Below are 17,473 nucleotides of genomic sequence, written 5' to 3'. Positions count from 1 at the left end.
GACCCTTCACTGGCTCCCTATCCGTTTTCGCATCCTGTTCAAACTTCTTCTACTAACCTATAAATGTATTCACTCTGCTGCTCCCCAGTATCTCTCCACACTTGTCCTTCCCTACACCCCTTCCCGTGCACTCCGCTCCATGGATAAATCCTTCTTATCTGTTCCCTTCTCCACTACTGCCAACTCCAGACTTCGCGCCTTCTGTCTCGCTGCACCCTACGCCTGGAATAAACTTCCTGAGCCCCTACGTCTTGCCCCATCCTTGGCCACCTTTAAATCTAGACTGAAAGCCCACCTCTTTAACATTGCCTTTGACTCGTAACCACTCGCCTCCACCTACCCTCCTCTCTTCCTTCCCGTTCACATTAATTGATTTGCTTATTTTTTATTTTTTGTCTATTAGATTGTAAGCTCTTTGAGCAGGGACTGTCTTTCTTCTATGTTTGTGCAGCGCTGCGTATGCCTTGTAGCGCTATAGAAATGCTAAATAGTAGTAGTAGTAGTAGTAACATAACCACGTATGTGTAGACACTTCCACATTTTATGTATTGGTTTTCAACCCATTAAAATGTTCAACATTTTCTAAAATGGATGTCTATGCCGCACATACTCAGCACATAAATAACCATTTCTCCTGCATTTTAGGGAACTGGCTCTACGTCAGAAGATTCTCGTCTGAAATACTGGTGAAACATGAGACATCCTGAGCCAGGACATCTCAATTCTGACTTCTACATCCTTTCTGAAATGGGGGGTTTACCTGTATTGGTTATATTTAGTAATTTGAAGCACTATGATATTTTATTTTCTTTTACCCACCTTAAACCCTCTGGCAGGACACAAATGTCTGTTTAAATTAAATTAGATTTTGGAAAGGTTATGTTATGTAGAAAAACCTCCTGAAATGACTGTGAGAGGCAGGCATCAGAGAATCGGGAAACTGCCAGGGGAGGCAGTGACCTCACTAGACAGGGCTCAGAAACAGAGCTGCTGAGTTACCCAGTGCCGGGAAGGAGACTTTTTGGCCAGTCATAGCTTTGAACTTACAACCTAATGCATTATGGTCTTTGTACACCCTGATTCTGCCCTTTGAAATCAGTGTAGTATGCCCCCTAAATGAATACCAATAGGGTTGTTAGAAATCCAGGACTGGCTAAAAATCTTCCTCCTGGCACTGGAAAACTTGGCAGCTCAAAGCTGAGGGTTACTACCTTGGCAGGCTGGATGTAGTGCCTGGACAGGATATAGTAACCAAAAAGGCGTGTATTGGTTGCTGCAGAGAGCCTAAGCCAAACTGCATATGAGATGCCTGCCGATGAAAATGAAAATCCCTGATTTTGCAGGGAATGGAAATATTGCAACAAGATCCAAATCCAAATAAATAAATAAATAATATTGTGTGTGGAGAAGCAGACTATATGAGAAAATAAAGGTTTGCTTTTATAGGATGTGTCTGGTTGTTTCTGGTGATCTAGCAGTGTGAACCAGGGCAAGACAGAGGAAGTGTACTGTCATATATAGAAGCAAATGTGGAATCATGGTACCTTGGACATGTAATAAGAGACTGGAGGACAGAGCCATACTGAGGGCTGTGCATGTTATGCAGTCGAACAGGGCACAATGGAGGTGAGGGTGCTCTAATTGCTCCCCATCCACTGGCTCCTCTGCTTGGCTGTAGTGCAGTGGGTGGGGTGAGAGCGGCAGGGTTGTGATTCTGGCTCAGTACAGTCCTGCTGCAGGAAGTTACTGAACCAAAGGAAATTGCTGGAAGGAGGTGTGTTGGGATTTACAGGAGCAGCCCTGGCAGAGGATGGGTAGTGGGAGAATTCAAGAGATCCATGCTGTGGGGCATGGAAGCAGTATCATGACTGAATAATCAAGCATGTAGACATTATGCTGGGTGACAGAACACCAGGAAATGTATTAATTTACTTTGATTTTGCTCACACCTTTTTCAGTAGTATTCAGGTACACTGGATATTTCATGAAAGAAAGATTACAGCCCCCAGGATATAATGCTGAGACATGCGAGAATAGTTCTCTTGCCATAAAATCCCTAAGAGTAAGGGTGAAAAGTGGTTATTTTCACTTGTTATGGAGCTTTTCCACACTTGTGTTTTACCGATCAGTTTTAAGAACTGAAATTCATTTGAGAATCTCATGCCCTTAAAGTCATGACATGCTGCCCTACACATGAAAAGAAAATGTTTGCTAGCTTGAAATACTTATCTGATTCAACTAAATGGCACCATATATTGAAGAAGCCTTTGCTAAGATATTGCTTTAAAAATTATGTTGAAAGCAAAATGAAACCTTTAAAAATGCCTATAGAGATGTTTGATATCTTAAACCTTAAACCTTTTTGAAATTCTTATTGTATTTAACATCTTCCTTGACACTTAATACTTGGCCTCTCTGTTGGTTCACCTTCTTGTTTGATAAGTCAAAGGGCTAAATTTAATTTTCAGATCAAAAACAGAAAAAAAAAACCCAGAGAGAGGGAAAAACGCATAATTTCTCCTTTTAGAAGTCAATTTCTTATACTGTCTTGAACCAGTTTCCCTGTCTCAAAGATTTAAAGGAGCCTAAAGGTTCAAATTGTATTTGATATACTGGCTCCATCTAAAACCCTGCCCCCTCCAGAGGCCTATCTTCCTCCCACCCCTGACGTACCCAGGGGTTCAGCATTGGTGCATCAATGGTTCTGGGTGGCAGCTATCCCAGGTCAGTGCCAGAAATCAAAATGACACTGATGACCCCTAGTGGTAGTCTTGAGGTACTACCACTTTGGGTCATCCTTCCATATATAGAGTAGTAGTATTGTGAGACCACTGCTAGGAGTTAATGGACACCATTTTGATTCCTGGCACCAACCCAGGTGTCAGCAGAGAGGGAACGCTGCCACCCGGGACCAGTGAGGCACCTCCAGATAGGTACTGGGGGTTTGAGAGGGTGGGGGTAGGCTGCTAGAGAGGGCAGGGTTTTAGGTAGGGTGGGGCTTCTTTAAGGGAAATTTTGGATTGAGGTGTTGGGAAGGCCTATTGTAGGTTGGCCTTTGTGAGGGGTATCATGAAGGCCCACCAGGGGTCATCCTTGTGTGGGGAGATATCACAAATGCTCAATGGGGGAGGGGGGGGGTTGGGGTAGCGCCGCTGCACAACCTGTGACAGTGCTACCGGACTGTTGGTAACACAGTTGCACTTATTGCCTCCTCTTGATGCTAGCTGAAACAGCCAGTCACACCTCCACCTGCCCATGTCCCGCCCAAATCCTACCACTCCCTCATTAGGTAACTAACATAGGATTTTTTTATGCAGAGGCTCCTTTTTTAGTGCAGTGGATAATAGTGTGGGCCTTCGCTACTGAAAACCCTGTGTTAGCTATTTAACAGAACTTAGTAAAAAGGCCCCATAGTAACACAGTTAATGATGACAGATAAAGACCAATATGGTCCATCCAGTCTGTCCAGAAAGGAGGGTTGTATTATCTCACTTTCCCCTTTTGTCCATAGTGTTGTAACTGCCATGCAGGCTACACCCCCCCCCCCCCCCAACAAACAAAGAAAACTGCATCAAGGAAGATGTTCAATATAACAAAATTATAAAGTTTATCACCTTTACTCCTTTAACAACTAAGTCACTGTGGTTTTTCAATGCTGTTTCTGCAACTCTTAACACTGAAATGTGACCAGCCCCAAGAACACCTCTGTTGTGCCCAACAAAGACTTTTTCCACACTCATACCCTCATTTCTGACATCATTCACTATTATGTCAATGAGAAACATAGCTACTCTGTCTCAAATGCAATACATATGTTATAAAATTATTTAGCATTTAACCATGCCAAGCAGACTTTTCAATTTCTTTGGTTACCAATCAACAGTGAAGGTTAAATTAATGTAAGGTAAGGTGAGAGAGAACAAGATGGCGGCGTGAAGAGAACGCAGTCAAGCAGCTCCGTTCCTCACCTTTGACTTCCAAGGGAAAATTTTCCTACTTACCTATGCCTAAAAGGAGGGGTAAGCAGCGTATTTGCCCCACTACGCCTGTGACTCGCGTGGTGGGACCCATGGATCGCTTCACTGCACCCGGACTTCTTTTGGGGCTTGATTCCTCGCTACTGGAGGGAGTGGTGGGAGGTGACCCACTCCTCCAGTTTGAGGCTGAAACTTCTCTCAGCCCCGACAATTGGACACCTCCGCTCATGCCGGTGGTGGAGCAGCGACATATTCAGGAAACCCCCTACTCTGACTCTCAGGGAGTGTTTCCTGTAGCGGGGTCAGATCGCTGCAACAAACCACCAGATACATCTATTCAGATAAGTGAGGCATAGGAGGGAGTCGGCATTTCTGCTGACTCTGAAGCTGCTAAGGAGATGCAGCCTTCGGAGGAAATAGAGATTGGAACTACACTGAGTAAATCTTTCTTACCTATAAAACCTTCAACTATTACTTTGGACACTATATGGGAAGTCCTTCTAAGTTTGGAAACTTTGTTTTCCCAAAAATTAATATCTGTAATTCAACATACTCAAATTCCCTTGGGAAAAATTTCCTTGTTGGAAACAAAAACTTTAACCATGGAAAAAAAATTGAGTCCAATGTTACTAATATTCATTTGCTCCAACAAACTCAAGTAAACCTGATTAAAGAAAATTTGAAGAAAGACTAAGGAGGCTAGGGAGGCTAAGGAGGCTTGTATGGTTTTAAAGTTACCTTTGAGGATTCTCACTGTGAAATCACTGGTACAGTGTCCTGGTCCTGTAAAATGTTGACCAACAGGCGTGGGAACCATACAAGAACGTAAGACCTTTGAAGTCAGAATGATTGAATATTTTAACACCCAACAGAAAGGACTTAACAAGGACCTGGGGTTCCTAGCCCATTATAAACCATAAAGCTGTATGTCTCTGTTGATCACCCTCCCCTCACCTATCCACACCCACCCTGTTAGAATACCAATGATATGCTTTGATGTCCCCATGCATACTTCCTACCCACCCCCATCCTCCCACCCTGTCAGACTGTCATAGCAATGCTTGAATGTTCTCACTTATATACACTGTCAGCTAGCACATTTGCTTATTTCCGATCTGACGAAGAAGGGCAACCTTCGAAAGCTAATCAAGAAATGTATTAAGTTATGTCCAATAAAAAAGGTATCATCTTATTTTCTTTTCCATGTTTTATTTTGTTTGATTTCTATTGATAACCTTAAGAGTGGACTAACACGGCTACCACACGCCTCTACTTTTGTGTTACAACCGGATAGAGACTGGATATTGAGACAATTTTTTCATCATAGAGAAGAACTTTTCATGAACCGTAAAATTAGAATTTTTCCAGATATTGCTAGAGCAACCCAAAAGAGGCGCCAACTTTTCCTTCAACTCTGCCCACGGGTGGTACAACTCGGCGGTTTATTTTGGTTGAATTTTCCTTGTAAATGTGTACTAAAATTAAACTCAGTGAAATATGTTTTTTATGATCCTATACATTTAACATCTTTTCTGGACTCGAAGACTGTTGTAACCCCAGTTTTGCAGCCTATAACAATATCTTCTGCTAATCCGTAATATAATAATTTGCTCTGTGTTTCTCTTCCTATGTTAACTTTAAGTAGTATATAAATATTTCATGGAATTGTACCTTGTTCTCTCCCTCTAATAGTGGACTAGAGTATAGCTAATAATATAAATTGTTTATTATAAAAACTTTTTTATGCAATATGAAGTTTCAATATTACCTATCTTTTCTATATCAAGATTATTTTTGATTTATTTTGTGAATTGATATAAAAAATTAAATTTATGTAAGGTAGCAAAACATGGTTATAAGAAAATACCTAGTCACCCGCCTGGGACTACCCCGCAGCCACTTAGAGGGGCTACTTCACAGCCACTTAGAGGGTCTATCCCCAGCACTGCTCAGGTCCACCTGCACCTGCTGCTTATGCTCTACACTAGCACCCTCCTCCCAATGACTGGGTCTCCCGCTCTCAAATTATCCCTAGTGATTTCTAAGTTACTGGAGCCACACTCCCAGTGGTCCCACAGTTCCCAGAAAGCACTCACAGAACACACAAACCACCAGGATTCTTTATCAGTTCAGACAGGCAGAGTCAACAAACTAAATATTGTTTATTGTCAGAACTTGAACAGTGAAACAGAAAAAGTGCAATCAGCAAAACAATACTAGGTAACTAAAATATGGATCAATTATAACACTAACTAAACATTTGTTTACTTTATAAAAATATCTGGGAAGATCAGGAAATATGCTGCTCACAGATTATCACTGATCACAGGGCCTCAGCAAAGAGATCTGTCTTTCTCTTCTCCCTGGCTAAGACTGGGGGAAAAGCCAGTAAAATCCAAATGAAAATGAGCTCCTGGGCCAATCAGAGCCCAGAACAACAATCTTTGAAAATATACTGCAGACTGCCTTTCCAAAAGGCTTAAATAAAGAAAAACAGCCTTGGTTCTGCAGCAGCTTCAAAACATAAACATGCACTAGCTGCTGGCCAAACTAGGGAAATACACTTCAGGAAATAATACAAGTTACAGGCTTAAACCCACTGTTTTGTCACAATGGTTAATAAGTAGTTTTGAGTTTTGCCAGCATTCACGTGTGCAGTCTCTTTGTGAATCTTATAAGGGTGCTGCAATAATTGTTTGACTAGATCTGAATTTTCAGGTATAAAATTCCTCACATCTAGTTATACGTTTAAGTGACAGCTCTCCTTATCTGCTCAGTATGGCAGGAGAATCTGATTTGCTTTCTTTGGAAAACAACTCAAATGTATATATGATAAATTTGTTGATCGGTGTCAAAGAATACATAACTGGCACCACTGTCTTTTATCAATTCCATCCAGTTAGCCAGCAGTTACCTTGACACAACAGAAAAACATTTCTCTTGTTCTAGAACTCACTATCCAAAACAAAAGCTTCAACCACAACAGTATATTACAAATTTCCTTTAAGTCTGCACTGCCATGTAAGTTAATACAGCAGTATCCTGAATGAGCACGTTCATATTTGGGATGACCAAGTTCAGCACTCACTGAGGCCAGATTTCCAGAATATCACCAACAAATATGAATGAGAAAGATTTGCATGCATACTATTTCCACTGAATGCAAATCTCTCACATGCATATTTATAATGGATAGCCTGAAAATCTGGCCTCTTTGTGGCCCTCGAGGACTAAACTTGGACAAGACTGCTCTATAAGCCTCAACTAGTTGATCAGTCATAATACCATCTGATATAATAATTTGCTCCTGCAACGTTCCAATGTGTCTCACTGCGTTCATAACCATCTCCTGACATCACTCTCCCGCAGTAGAAGCCTGCTTGCCTGACGTCTACCTCCCACCGCTGCCTTCGTGTGCCTGCGCCGCCCAGCGATTCTCCTCTCTCCCCTGCCCCCCCTCCAGCCACCCAGCGTTTCTCCTCTCTCCCCTGATTACCTCCGTCGAAGCGGCCGTGTCATTGAAAGTCCTGCCCATTTCTAGCCTTCCCTTCAAGTTCGTTCCCTCAGAGTCCCACCTTCTGACATCATTTCCTCTTTCCGCGAGGGCAGGACTCTGAGGGAACAAACTTGAAGGGAAGGCCAGAGACGGGCATGGCTTTCAATGACGAGGCCGCTTCGACAGAGGTAATCAGAGGAGAGAGGAGAATCACTGGGTGGCTGGAGGGGGGCAGGGGAGAGAAGCATCGGGTGGCTGGGGGGGGGCAAGGGAAAAAGGAGAATCACTGGGTGGCTGGAGGAGGGGCAGGGGAGAGAGGAGAATAGCTGGGTGGCTGGAGGGGGGGCAGGGGAGAGAGGAGAATCGCTGAGTGGCTGGAGGGGGAGAGAGGAGAATCGCTGGGTGGCTGGAGGGGGGACAGGAGACAGAGGAGAATCGCTGAGTGGCTGGAGGGGGGCAGGGGGGAGAGGAGAATTGCTTGGACGTTTCTGCAATGGGCAGTTAAGGACGTCCAAAATTGGATGTTTCTATGAGAAAGACGTCTTTCTCATAGAAACATCCAATTTTGGACGTCCTTAACTGCCCATTGCAGAAACGTCCAAAATTTGGACGATCTCTACTGCCCCATCACAGAAACTTCCAAATTTTGGGCATCTTCACCTGCCCCGTCGCTGTACCTCCGACACCCCCTTGAAATTTGGCCGTCCCTGCAACTGATGGGAAAAGGGGGAATTGATGTGGAAGGGAGTGCCCACACACTGTCTCACACACACACTCATTATATACCCTGATTTTTGGTAATGGTTCCCTTAACAACATAATTGCAATTAGATCATCATTTTCCTAGCGCCCGTTTCATTTCTTTCAGAAACGTGCCTTTTTTTTACTAGTTTTTACATAGAAAACTATAATTATTCCAGTTCCAAATTAGTTTTATAGATGCTCTGGGTGCCTGGCCGCTCTCAATATCAGATCTACCTCCCGCTCTTACATCTCCTGATCCTGTTGCAGCTGAGAGAAGAAAGGCAGATGAAGTAATAAGGAAGGCAGATCTCATATTGAGGGCTATTCAAAGACCCAAAGCATCCACACATCTGGTATCTATGATTCTTACCTATACAAGTAACAGGATGTTAATGGCAGTTTTCCAAAACTGTTGTACCTCACACTGGATGATTGGTTCTATTAGGGGTGCAATTTATACTGGTTCTTCTAGATATGCAAATATATCACAAGTACATTAATTGCAAATAGCCTGAAAACTAGACTCCTGAGAAAATTAGGAAGTCATGGGATAGGAAGTAATGTTCTTCTGTGGATTATTGGCCAGAAAATAGAGTGTAGGGTTAAATGGCCATTTTTCTCAATGAAGGAGGATGAACAGGGATCTGTACTGGGACCGGTGCTATTTAACATATTTATAAATGATCTGGAAATTTGAATGACAGCTGAGGTGATTAAATTTGCAGATAACATGAAACAATTCAAAGTTGTCAAAATGCATGCGGATTGTGAAAAATTGCAGGAAGACCTAAGGAAACTGGGAGATTGGGCATCCAAATGGCAGATGAAATGTAATGTAGACAAAAATGTGGGAAGAATAATCCAAATCATAGTTATCTCATGCTAGGATCCACTTTAGGAGTCAGCACTCAAGAAAAAGACCTAGGTGTCATTGTAGACAATACGCTAAAATCTTCTGCCCAGTGTGTGGTGGCAGTGGCCAAAAAAGCAAACAGGATGCTAGGAATTATTAGGAGAGGGCTGCAAAATAAGACCAAAAATATTATTATGCTTCTGTATCGCTCCATGGTTGCGCTCAATTCTGGTTGCCATATCTCACAAAAGATATATCAGAATTAGAAAAGGTTCAAAGAAGAGCGACCAAAATGATAAAGGGGATGGAACAGCTCCCATATGAGGAAAGGCTAAAGAGGTTAGGGCTCTTTAACTTGGAAAAGAGATGGATGAGGGGGGTTATGATTGAGATCTACAAAACCCTGAATGGTATGGAGCGGATGGAGGTGAATCAATTTTTCACTCATTCAAAAAGTACAAAGACCAGGTGACGCTCAATTACATTGATTTGGAATACTTTAAAACAAATGGGAGGAAATATTTTTTCACTCAAAGAATAGTTAAGATCTGGAACTCATTACCAGAGGATGTGGTAACAACGATTAGCGTATCTGGGTTTGCAATGGTTTGGACAAGTTCCTGGAGGAAAAGTCCATAGTCTGTTATTAAGATGGATATAGGAGAAGCCACTACTTGCCCCAGGATTGATAGCATGCAATGTTGCTACCATTTGGGTTTCTGCCAGGTATTTGTAATCTAGATTGTCCACTGTTGGAAGCAGGACACTGGGCTACCTGGACCATTGGTCTGACCCAGTGCCGTAGCAAGGGCAGCTGACACCCGGGGTGGGTCCCCGCTGCGCACCCCCCCTGGGTGCAGCACGGCACCCTCTCTGGAGCGCGCACATCCCCCCCAGAGCGCATACTTACAGCGGAGAGCGGCGAGGGCCGGGCGGGAGGGCCAATCCGCCCCGACTGCACGTTGCTGGGAGTTGCGTCGGCTCCGCTGGTTCCCTGGTCTCTCTGCCCCAGAACAGGAAGTAACCTGTTCCAGGGCAGAGAGAGCAGTGAACCAGCGGAGCCGGCACCCCCCCAGCGGCGTGCACCCGGGGCGGACTGCCCCACCGCCCCCCCCCCTTCCTATGTCACTGGTCTGACCCAGTGTGGCTATTCTAATGTACTATTTTTATTATTGCTATTATAAACTGTGGGAAACTTGCAGGTTAGAAATATTAAAAATAAGTAAACGAAATACATACATCTAGATATAGGCACTTTCATCGGCGGCGGAGCTCATGTATGTCATTCCACCATATATTTAAGCATGGTTTTCTGCCATTTTTCTTCATGGTATAGGCTTAAAATAGGCAACGTAAACAGTGCCTTTGCTATGTGCCCTCTTATAAAACTACCTTCACTGTACCTAAGTGCTATCACCACTGCACATAAAAGAGAGGTGAGGATCCATACCAGATAGAGCAGTACCAACTTTCTTTTTATAAGACAATAAAGCGGCCCTTTTAGTACAACACGATAAGACATGGGCTTCCCCCCAGATTCTATAAACGGCGATTTGCATGTGGGACTTAATTGGTTAGCAAGCCAAGCCAATCGGTGCCAATAATTTGATGTTAACAAGCAATTATCGGCACTAATTGGGACTAATTAGGATTTACACGCATAAGTTGCTAAGAGTATTCTATCAAGCAATGCAAATGAAGCAGACCGCACGGATCTCAAAAGGGCACTTGGCCATGGGAGGGGCATAGGCAGGTCCTGGGCATTCCTAAACATTCCGTGCAGTGTTATAGAATATTGCAGATCCGCGCTGAAATTAGTCGTGTGCTTTTACGCCAGATTTTAGTTGGAATAAATGGCTACAACTAAAATTAGTTGCGGGAATGGGTGCTACGTGTATTCTATACACTGGGCCTAACTTTAGGTGATAGGTCTAGAATAGCTCTAAGCACGGCTTCTTTTGGCGCCAAATTTTTTTAGTCGCCATATATAGAATCTTAGTGTGTTTTAATATGAGATTCTCCCAAGCGCTAAGCCCATTTTAACACAGCCCCTACAACAGGGCTTTTTTCCCTTTTTATTTTTGCAAATCCCACATAAATATATCCATTAGCGTGCTAGACCTGCAAAAATATTAATATGGGAGCACTTATCGCCTGTGTTATGCAATTAGCACACGCTAATGTGAGTGTGCTGGCTAGATAACAATTCCACACCCATTAACACGTTCCCCTTCCCCCTAAACATAACAAAAATAAATAATGCACAATTAATACATGCTGATAGGAAAATTACCACAAAACACTTTAATGTGTTTTGCAGTAAGTTGTTTATTCTTTTCCTGCATTAAGCACATTAGCACTTATGGGCTAATGATCAAAGGAAAATGCGGACACAAGAGGCCATTAGTGGCGTACTAGTGCCCTAATTTGCGTTCACCCTATGAACAGAGTTGGTGTGCACATGTAATAACGAGTTTGCTGGCTCTGAGCGCAAGCAGCATGCAAATGCATGCTAAACAGGGCATTAGGTATTCCTCCCCAATGCTCAGCAAGCAGCATGCCAAACATTGGCGCTGCTCTCCATGGCAAACCCTACACCAGCTTCGAGCTGGTGTTAGGGTTTGCGGCGCACTGGGGAGGAATGGAGAGCCTGTCCAGCATACAGTTGCATACTCACAGCCCCTCTTCCAGAAAAGGGGCTGGAGGTCTGGTGGATCTCCAGCCCCCAGAACCCCCCCCCCCCCCCCCGGGGCAAAAGTTTCCATGGTGGCCCAGTAGGCACCACTCCACACATCCTGGTGGCCTAGTGCCCCCAAGCCCCCGTACCTTTTGAAGCAGGAGGAGGGAGTAGAACTCCCTCCTCCTGTTAGAGCCGCCTTCAAAATGGTGGTACCTTGCCTGCCCAGGATGCACTGGGTTGGGCTTCAATACCATATATGGGAGAAGCCATGGCAGATTGGGGTGATGCCCACTGGGCCACCAGGAAAACTGTTTTGCATGAGGGGGTCTGGAGTCTGGAGGTCCGCAGACCCTTGTGTCCGGTTGGGGAATGGAGGCCCGCCAGACCTCCAGCCCCTTGAATTACTCTGTTTGACAGGTCCAGGCTTTTTTCTTTTTTTGACAGTCCGGACCTGTCAAACAACTTCTGCGGGAGGGCTGTGCCTTGGGCGCATGCCTAGACACAATCTTCCCTTGGAAGTCCCCCAATGATCAAAACTAATAGTGCATAAAAATTTGCATGCTATTAGTTTTGATCATTGGGACTTTATTTTCCCGTGCTGTTCCGGTGCTAAGTTTAGAGCGCTGTTCAGAACAGCATGGGGAATTTGATCATCTACCCATTAAAATGGTTTAGTAAAAGAGCCACAAAATTCTTGTACAATTTTGGTTGTCTGTCTTGGATCTCCTTCTTTGGTGCTTCTTATCAGTACTTTACAACACTACACACATCTTGCAGTACTGTAAAAACAAGTGATTAAACCAGCCAGGAGCTGTTTCTAGCTGGTTAAATCTCTTTGAATATCGACCCCAAGGATTTTTCATATAATGTGTATTAGCTCAAAGGCCAGTAAAGAAAATGTTATAATAAACTGTGAGCCAGATGCATGAAAGAAACGTTGAAGAACCGAAAGGTCCACATTACAAGATATCGATTAGGAAAAAAACAATAGATGCTCAAAAAAAACCCCTGCATGCAAATGAACTGTGCGGTAATACAAAGGTCGATGCACGAAGGTCTCGCTAACCTGTTGAAATCCACAGTAGCAGTGCAGCAAACACATGCGCACAATAGTCATTCGCTAAGCACGCGGAAGGTGTAGTAGCTGTTGTACACGTCTAAAAAGATAGCATCATAGATGTGCGTCCTGAGTGTGTGAGATAGACGTCACTCACAAGCAGAGCCTTATAGGCCCCAATCCGTGTGCAATTTTTTAATCACTCTGCAGACGGTTACCGTGTGCTGTGCCACCTTCCTTGTATCCTGTTTTTTTGTGGTGCTTTCACATTTTCTCTGTTGGGGGGAAGAGGACCTTCTTATTGATAACAATCAGCTGCGAAAGCCAGAGCACATCCATGTTGGAGAAGTTGGGCTTTCTCCCGCAGGGACCATGTGCAGCCATGACTTCTCCAACATGGATGTGCACATACGCATCAATGACAGCGCTTATGCACGCACTTTATGGACGTGCTTATGTTGACGGCAGATGACAGCTCCTGGAGCTATCGACAGCCCCTGAGCACCCGTTAAATATATCAGGTTTAAGGTGTACAGACCTTTCTGTGCATTACCCATAAACGGCTGTGCATTATGCATTGCCTTCATTTAAATGGGAACCACATAATTACAATACATTTGCATAGTGTTTTTGTTGCGCATTTGCGAGTGCGGTAAATAGGTCGCTGTAGGCTTTTGCGCATTCATCGCTAGATACCGTGATCGCTAAGCCGGTTTAGACTGGCTCAAAATGATCGCTCCCAGCACGGTAAGTTTGATGCATCTGGGCTTATGTTCCTAAACCTAGCACCGGCCCCGGTACAATGAAATACAGAAAGGCTTGTAAAAGAACAGACTGGCGGAAGTCTCACCTTATTCTTCTCAATCAGGGGAAACGGAACACCTTTCTGGGGGAGGGGTCAAACAAACTAGTTTCCAGCCCCCATTCCCAGCTTTGCAATTAATGACACTGTAGGGTAAAATATTGGTCAGGCCATGGTCCCAGTGGCCCACCCTAATTCCGCTGCCATGCCATGATCCCAGTCATGCCCTTCTTCATTTAAAACATAATTATAGCTGGAGCCAAGCATTATAGATGTTTATGATATGCAAGCAGTGTATGCAGGGGCGTACCAAGGGGGAGGGGCGGTGGGGCGGTCCGCCCCGGGTGCACACTGCTGGGGGGGGGGGTGCCGCGTGCCTGTCAGCTCTTCGTTTTCATGCTCCCCTTTGCCCCAGAACAGGTTACTTCCTGTTCCGGGGCACAGGGAGCATGAAAACAAAGAGCCGGCAGGCGTGCGGCACCCCCCACCAGCGGCGTGCACCCAGGAGGGGGGTTCTTTTGCTGGGGGATCAGGGGTTCTTTCACCGGGGGGGGGGGGGGCGTCGCGCTGTTCCAGGAGGGCGGCGCGCATCGGCGATCCGCCCCGGGTGTCAGCCCCCCTACGAAACGCCACTGAGTGTATGTATTCATTTATACTTATGTCAACCTTTAAACAAATATATAAATATATGAAAAATTACACCACAATGTACGTTTTTTTCACTGTGCCAAATGCTATTTCCTGCTGACAGCAATCCATCACATCAGAGGGACCATCACATACCTTGCTTTCTTTCAGATCACCCCTTTCTTTGTGTCAAACTGCTCTTTGAGGTTCATCATTCCCAGCATCAGGCTGGATGACCCCACACTGACCCTTTTTGTCTTCCCCTCCTATTGTTTGAACCTATTGCTCCTAGCCTGCTGAATCTGGTTGAAAACTGCTGACTGCCTCCCAAAATGCCCCCCCCCCCCCCCACTTGCCCCTTCTTGGAGGTGAAGAGCTAAGGGTGACACATCGATGCAAACGACTCCCATCCTCTGGTGCACTGAATGTATCCAAACAGCAGCAGCAGCTGATCAAAGAAAGTGGCATTGGCATGAATCCACAGCAGCCGGGCTTCCCCACAAGCTGTCAGCAGTAGCCACAGCAGCCCCGGCCGTGCCCTGGGCTCCCTGTCAAGCTTTGCCACACACGCTTTATTTACCTTGTGATCAGTGACGCTGGTGTAGCCATCTAAACCGGGGCTGGCCGGTGATTGCTGCTGCCTGATCCTGGGGATTTCTTTCCCCTCGTCAGTCTGCCGACGGGGCTGGTCCTTCTGGTCGCCGCTGCTGCTGTTGCTGCTGTACATGATCAACAAGCTGGTACACATGGTGGTGAGCGCTAAAATCACAGCCACCCCCTGATGCTACAGCAGGGACAGAAAGAACGAAGAAAATCACCATTGTGACACTTCCTGTAATCCAAGCAAACGAAAAGGACCTGACGGCTACTTTAGCTTCTCTCTCCTGATTTCCTTTTTCAAACCTTGCTAAGATGGATAATCATCACAATGGCACAGGGAGATTTTTCTAGGCAAATTTCCCTCCCCAGTGAAGATCTTCATTGTGGATATTAAACTCGGTGACATTGTTAATTGGTGGCTTGAACCGGTTTTGAGTTTAAACGACTCTTTTGGGGAACTCGAGTAGTTCGTTTATTCTGGTCAGAAAATGTGGGAACTGGGATTTCCTAGTTTTTGTAAGTTTCAGCTCAATTAAAGCTAAGAAAATGTCCAGGCTTCCCCCCCCCCCCCCCCCCCGCCAGCCCCTTTTCCATGTTTATTTTTTATCTTGCATTTTCTCACAGTCTGTAACCTAGTTCTGAAAGCATATCTCACTATAATATGAAAAGAAGAATAAAAAAAGCCAAAACCAATTTGACGGGTGACTTCGGGGGTCCTGCAATTCCCGTGTTTTGATGTATGCATGGCTTGGTAACTACAATTTTCTTTTCTTTTTAAAACAGTTGGATTCGGAAAGTTTTCTAAGGTTTATTTTTTTTTTTTTGCCATGTCTTTTATGGAAAATGCTCCCCCCTCCCCATGAAAACCATGTGTTCTCATAATCAGTAGAGCAGCCTCCCCCCCCCCCCCCCCTCCCAGACCCTGTAGGTTTGTACAAGGGTAATTAGTTGCAGCAATTGACTTACCATCAGGGTCTTCATTTTGGGCACCACTATGCACAGAATAATTCTCAAGCTCGGGCATCTGATTCCTCTTTTTTATTTACTGCTTCCATTCTGCAAAAGCCGGTGGCAGGTTAGAAAGCGAAGGCTGAGCAGAGGGAGAGAAGGGGGCACTGGCTGTGCAGAAAGCGCTGCTGTTGCAGAGATTTAGAGATGGAATTAAAACTGGACCCTTTTAGTCTCTCGGATCTGAGCCCCCGTTCCTGCAGCTGGCTGCAGGGTCCTAGTGCCCTACAACAGTACCTCAGAAAAAGGATTGTGTCTCTGCAACTAGGTAAGCTCTGACACTCTCTTCCCATATTTCGCAGTTCTTTCCTAGCTTTCCTTTTCCTATCTGTAAACAAAATATATTTTCTGTATTCTAGGTAATATTGCATTGAGCTGGTTTTAGACAGAGTCAACTGCAAACCAGGGGCGTAGCCAGACTTCACGGTGGAAAGAGGCCAGAGCCCGAGGTTGGGGCACATTTTGAGTGCTGCCCTGCCACCCCCCACCGCCACACCTCACCTTGCCTTCTTGCCACTTCCCCTCACCGCCTCGTCGCTCCTCCCGCAAAAACAAATACCTTTGCTGGCAGGGGTCCCCAACCTGTGCCAGCCGAAGCTTTCTTCAGCGCCGGTCTCCGGTGCAGCCACGTTCACTCCTAAAGGAGCGTGCCCAGGAGTAGCAAGAAGAAAAAAAGAGCAGGGCAGCGAACGCAGCTGCGCTGGAGACCGGCGCTGAAGAAGGCTCCAGCTGGCAGGAGTTGGGGACTCCCACCGGCCAAACCAGGGGCCCGGATGAAATTTGTGGGGGCCCTGGCCCCCGTAGCTACACTCCTGCTCGAAACCCTACACCAGGAGGCTTCCCAAACCTGTGCTGGGACTCGGAGTTCCCCATTCAGTCAGGTTTCTATCCACAATCAGGGATGCCAAGGGTGGCCAAGAGCTGGAGATTTAGCACCCGATGCTGGAGATTGAGGGCCAATGAGTGAGGCCTTTTTCTGGTGGGCCCCAGCCATGTCTAAAAAATACTAGTTCTGGCAGATGCACATTCCAAAAACTGAAATATTTCGTTTTATTTTTCATTTATTAGAATTTATAATTCACCCTTATCCAGAGCAGAGTACAACAAAACACACACAATAATGCATGTAGAAATACAAACAGTGCAACAAAGTAAGCAATACTCAAGGCAGTCCATCAAAAACAAACCAACAAAAAATCAGCCCTAAAAATAGGACAGGTTTCATGAGGCTTGTGCATATTAGAAAAAATAAGGCTATTTTCTATTTATTGATTGTATGGTGGCAACTTAAAGAATATTAGTTGTGCTTGGCCTACCTTTGTTGTCTGGTAATTTTATTTTTCATATTGTTTTGGTCCTAGTCTCTGGTTTCTGTTTTTCTCTTTCTTCTCTTAACTGTCTTGGCAGAAGGCAAAAAAAAGACTAGAGGAGTTTATTCAACAGGATACCATCCAGCTTATAATCGAAAGAGAAAAACGCCTATATTGCAACCCAAATCGGGAAATGGGCGTCTTTCTCCCGTGGGCGCCCAAATCGGTATAATCGAAAGCCGATTTTGGGTGTTTCCAACTGCAATCCGTTGCGGAAACGGGTAAAGTTGATGGGGGCGTGTTGGAGGCGTGGTGAAGG

At 45.0% G+C, this 17,473-nt stretch overlaps 1 protein-coding gene across 1 annotated transcript in view; it reads right to left on the bottom strand.

Annotated features, from left to right (window-relative positions):
• Nucleotides 1-15,967, bottom strand: part of ST6GALNAC5 (ST6 N-acetylgalactosaminide alpha-2,6-sialyltransferase 5) — a 194,394-nt gene extending 178,427 nt beyond the window's left edge. Inside the window, exons 1-2 of the mRNA XM_030206251.1 lie at nt 15,803-15,967; nt 14,817-15,020 (exon numbers count right to left, since the gene is read on the bottom strand). Coding sequence (XP_030062111.1) covers nt 14,817-15,020; nt 15,803-15,817 — 219 coding nt within the window. The 5' untranslated portion in view covers nt 15,818-15,967. The remainder of the gene's footprint in view (nt 1-14,816; nt 15,021-15,802) is intronic.
• Nucleotides 15,968-17,473: the final 1,506 nt, after the last annotated feature.

The sequence above is a fragment of the Microcaecilia unicolor genome, chromosome 6, assembly GCF_901765095.1.
Source record: "Microcaecilia unicolor chromosome 6, aMicUni1.1, whole genome shotgun sequence".
NCBI classification, from domain to species: domain Eukaryota; kingdom Metazoa; phylum Chordata; class Amphibia; order Gymnophiona; family Siphonopidae; genus Microcaecilia; species Microcaecilia unicolor.
Note: the sequence above shows the minus strand (reverse complement) of the source record. Positions and strands in the feature narration are given on the sequence as shown.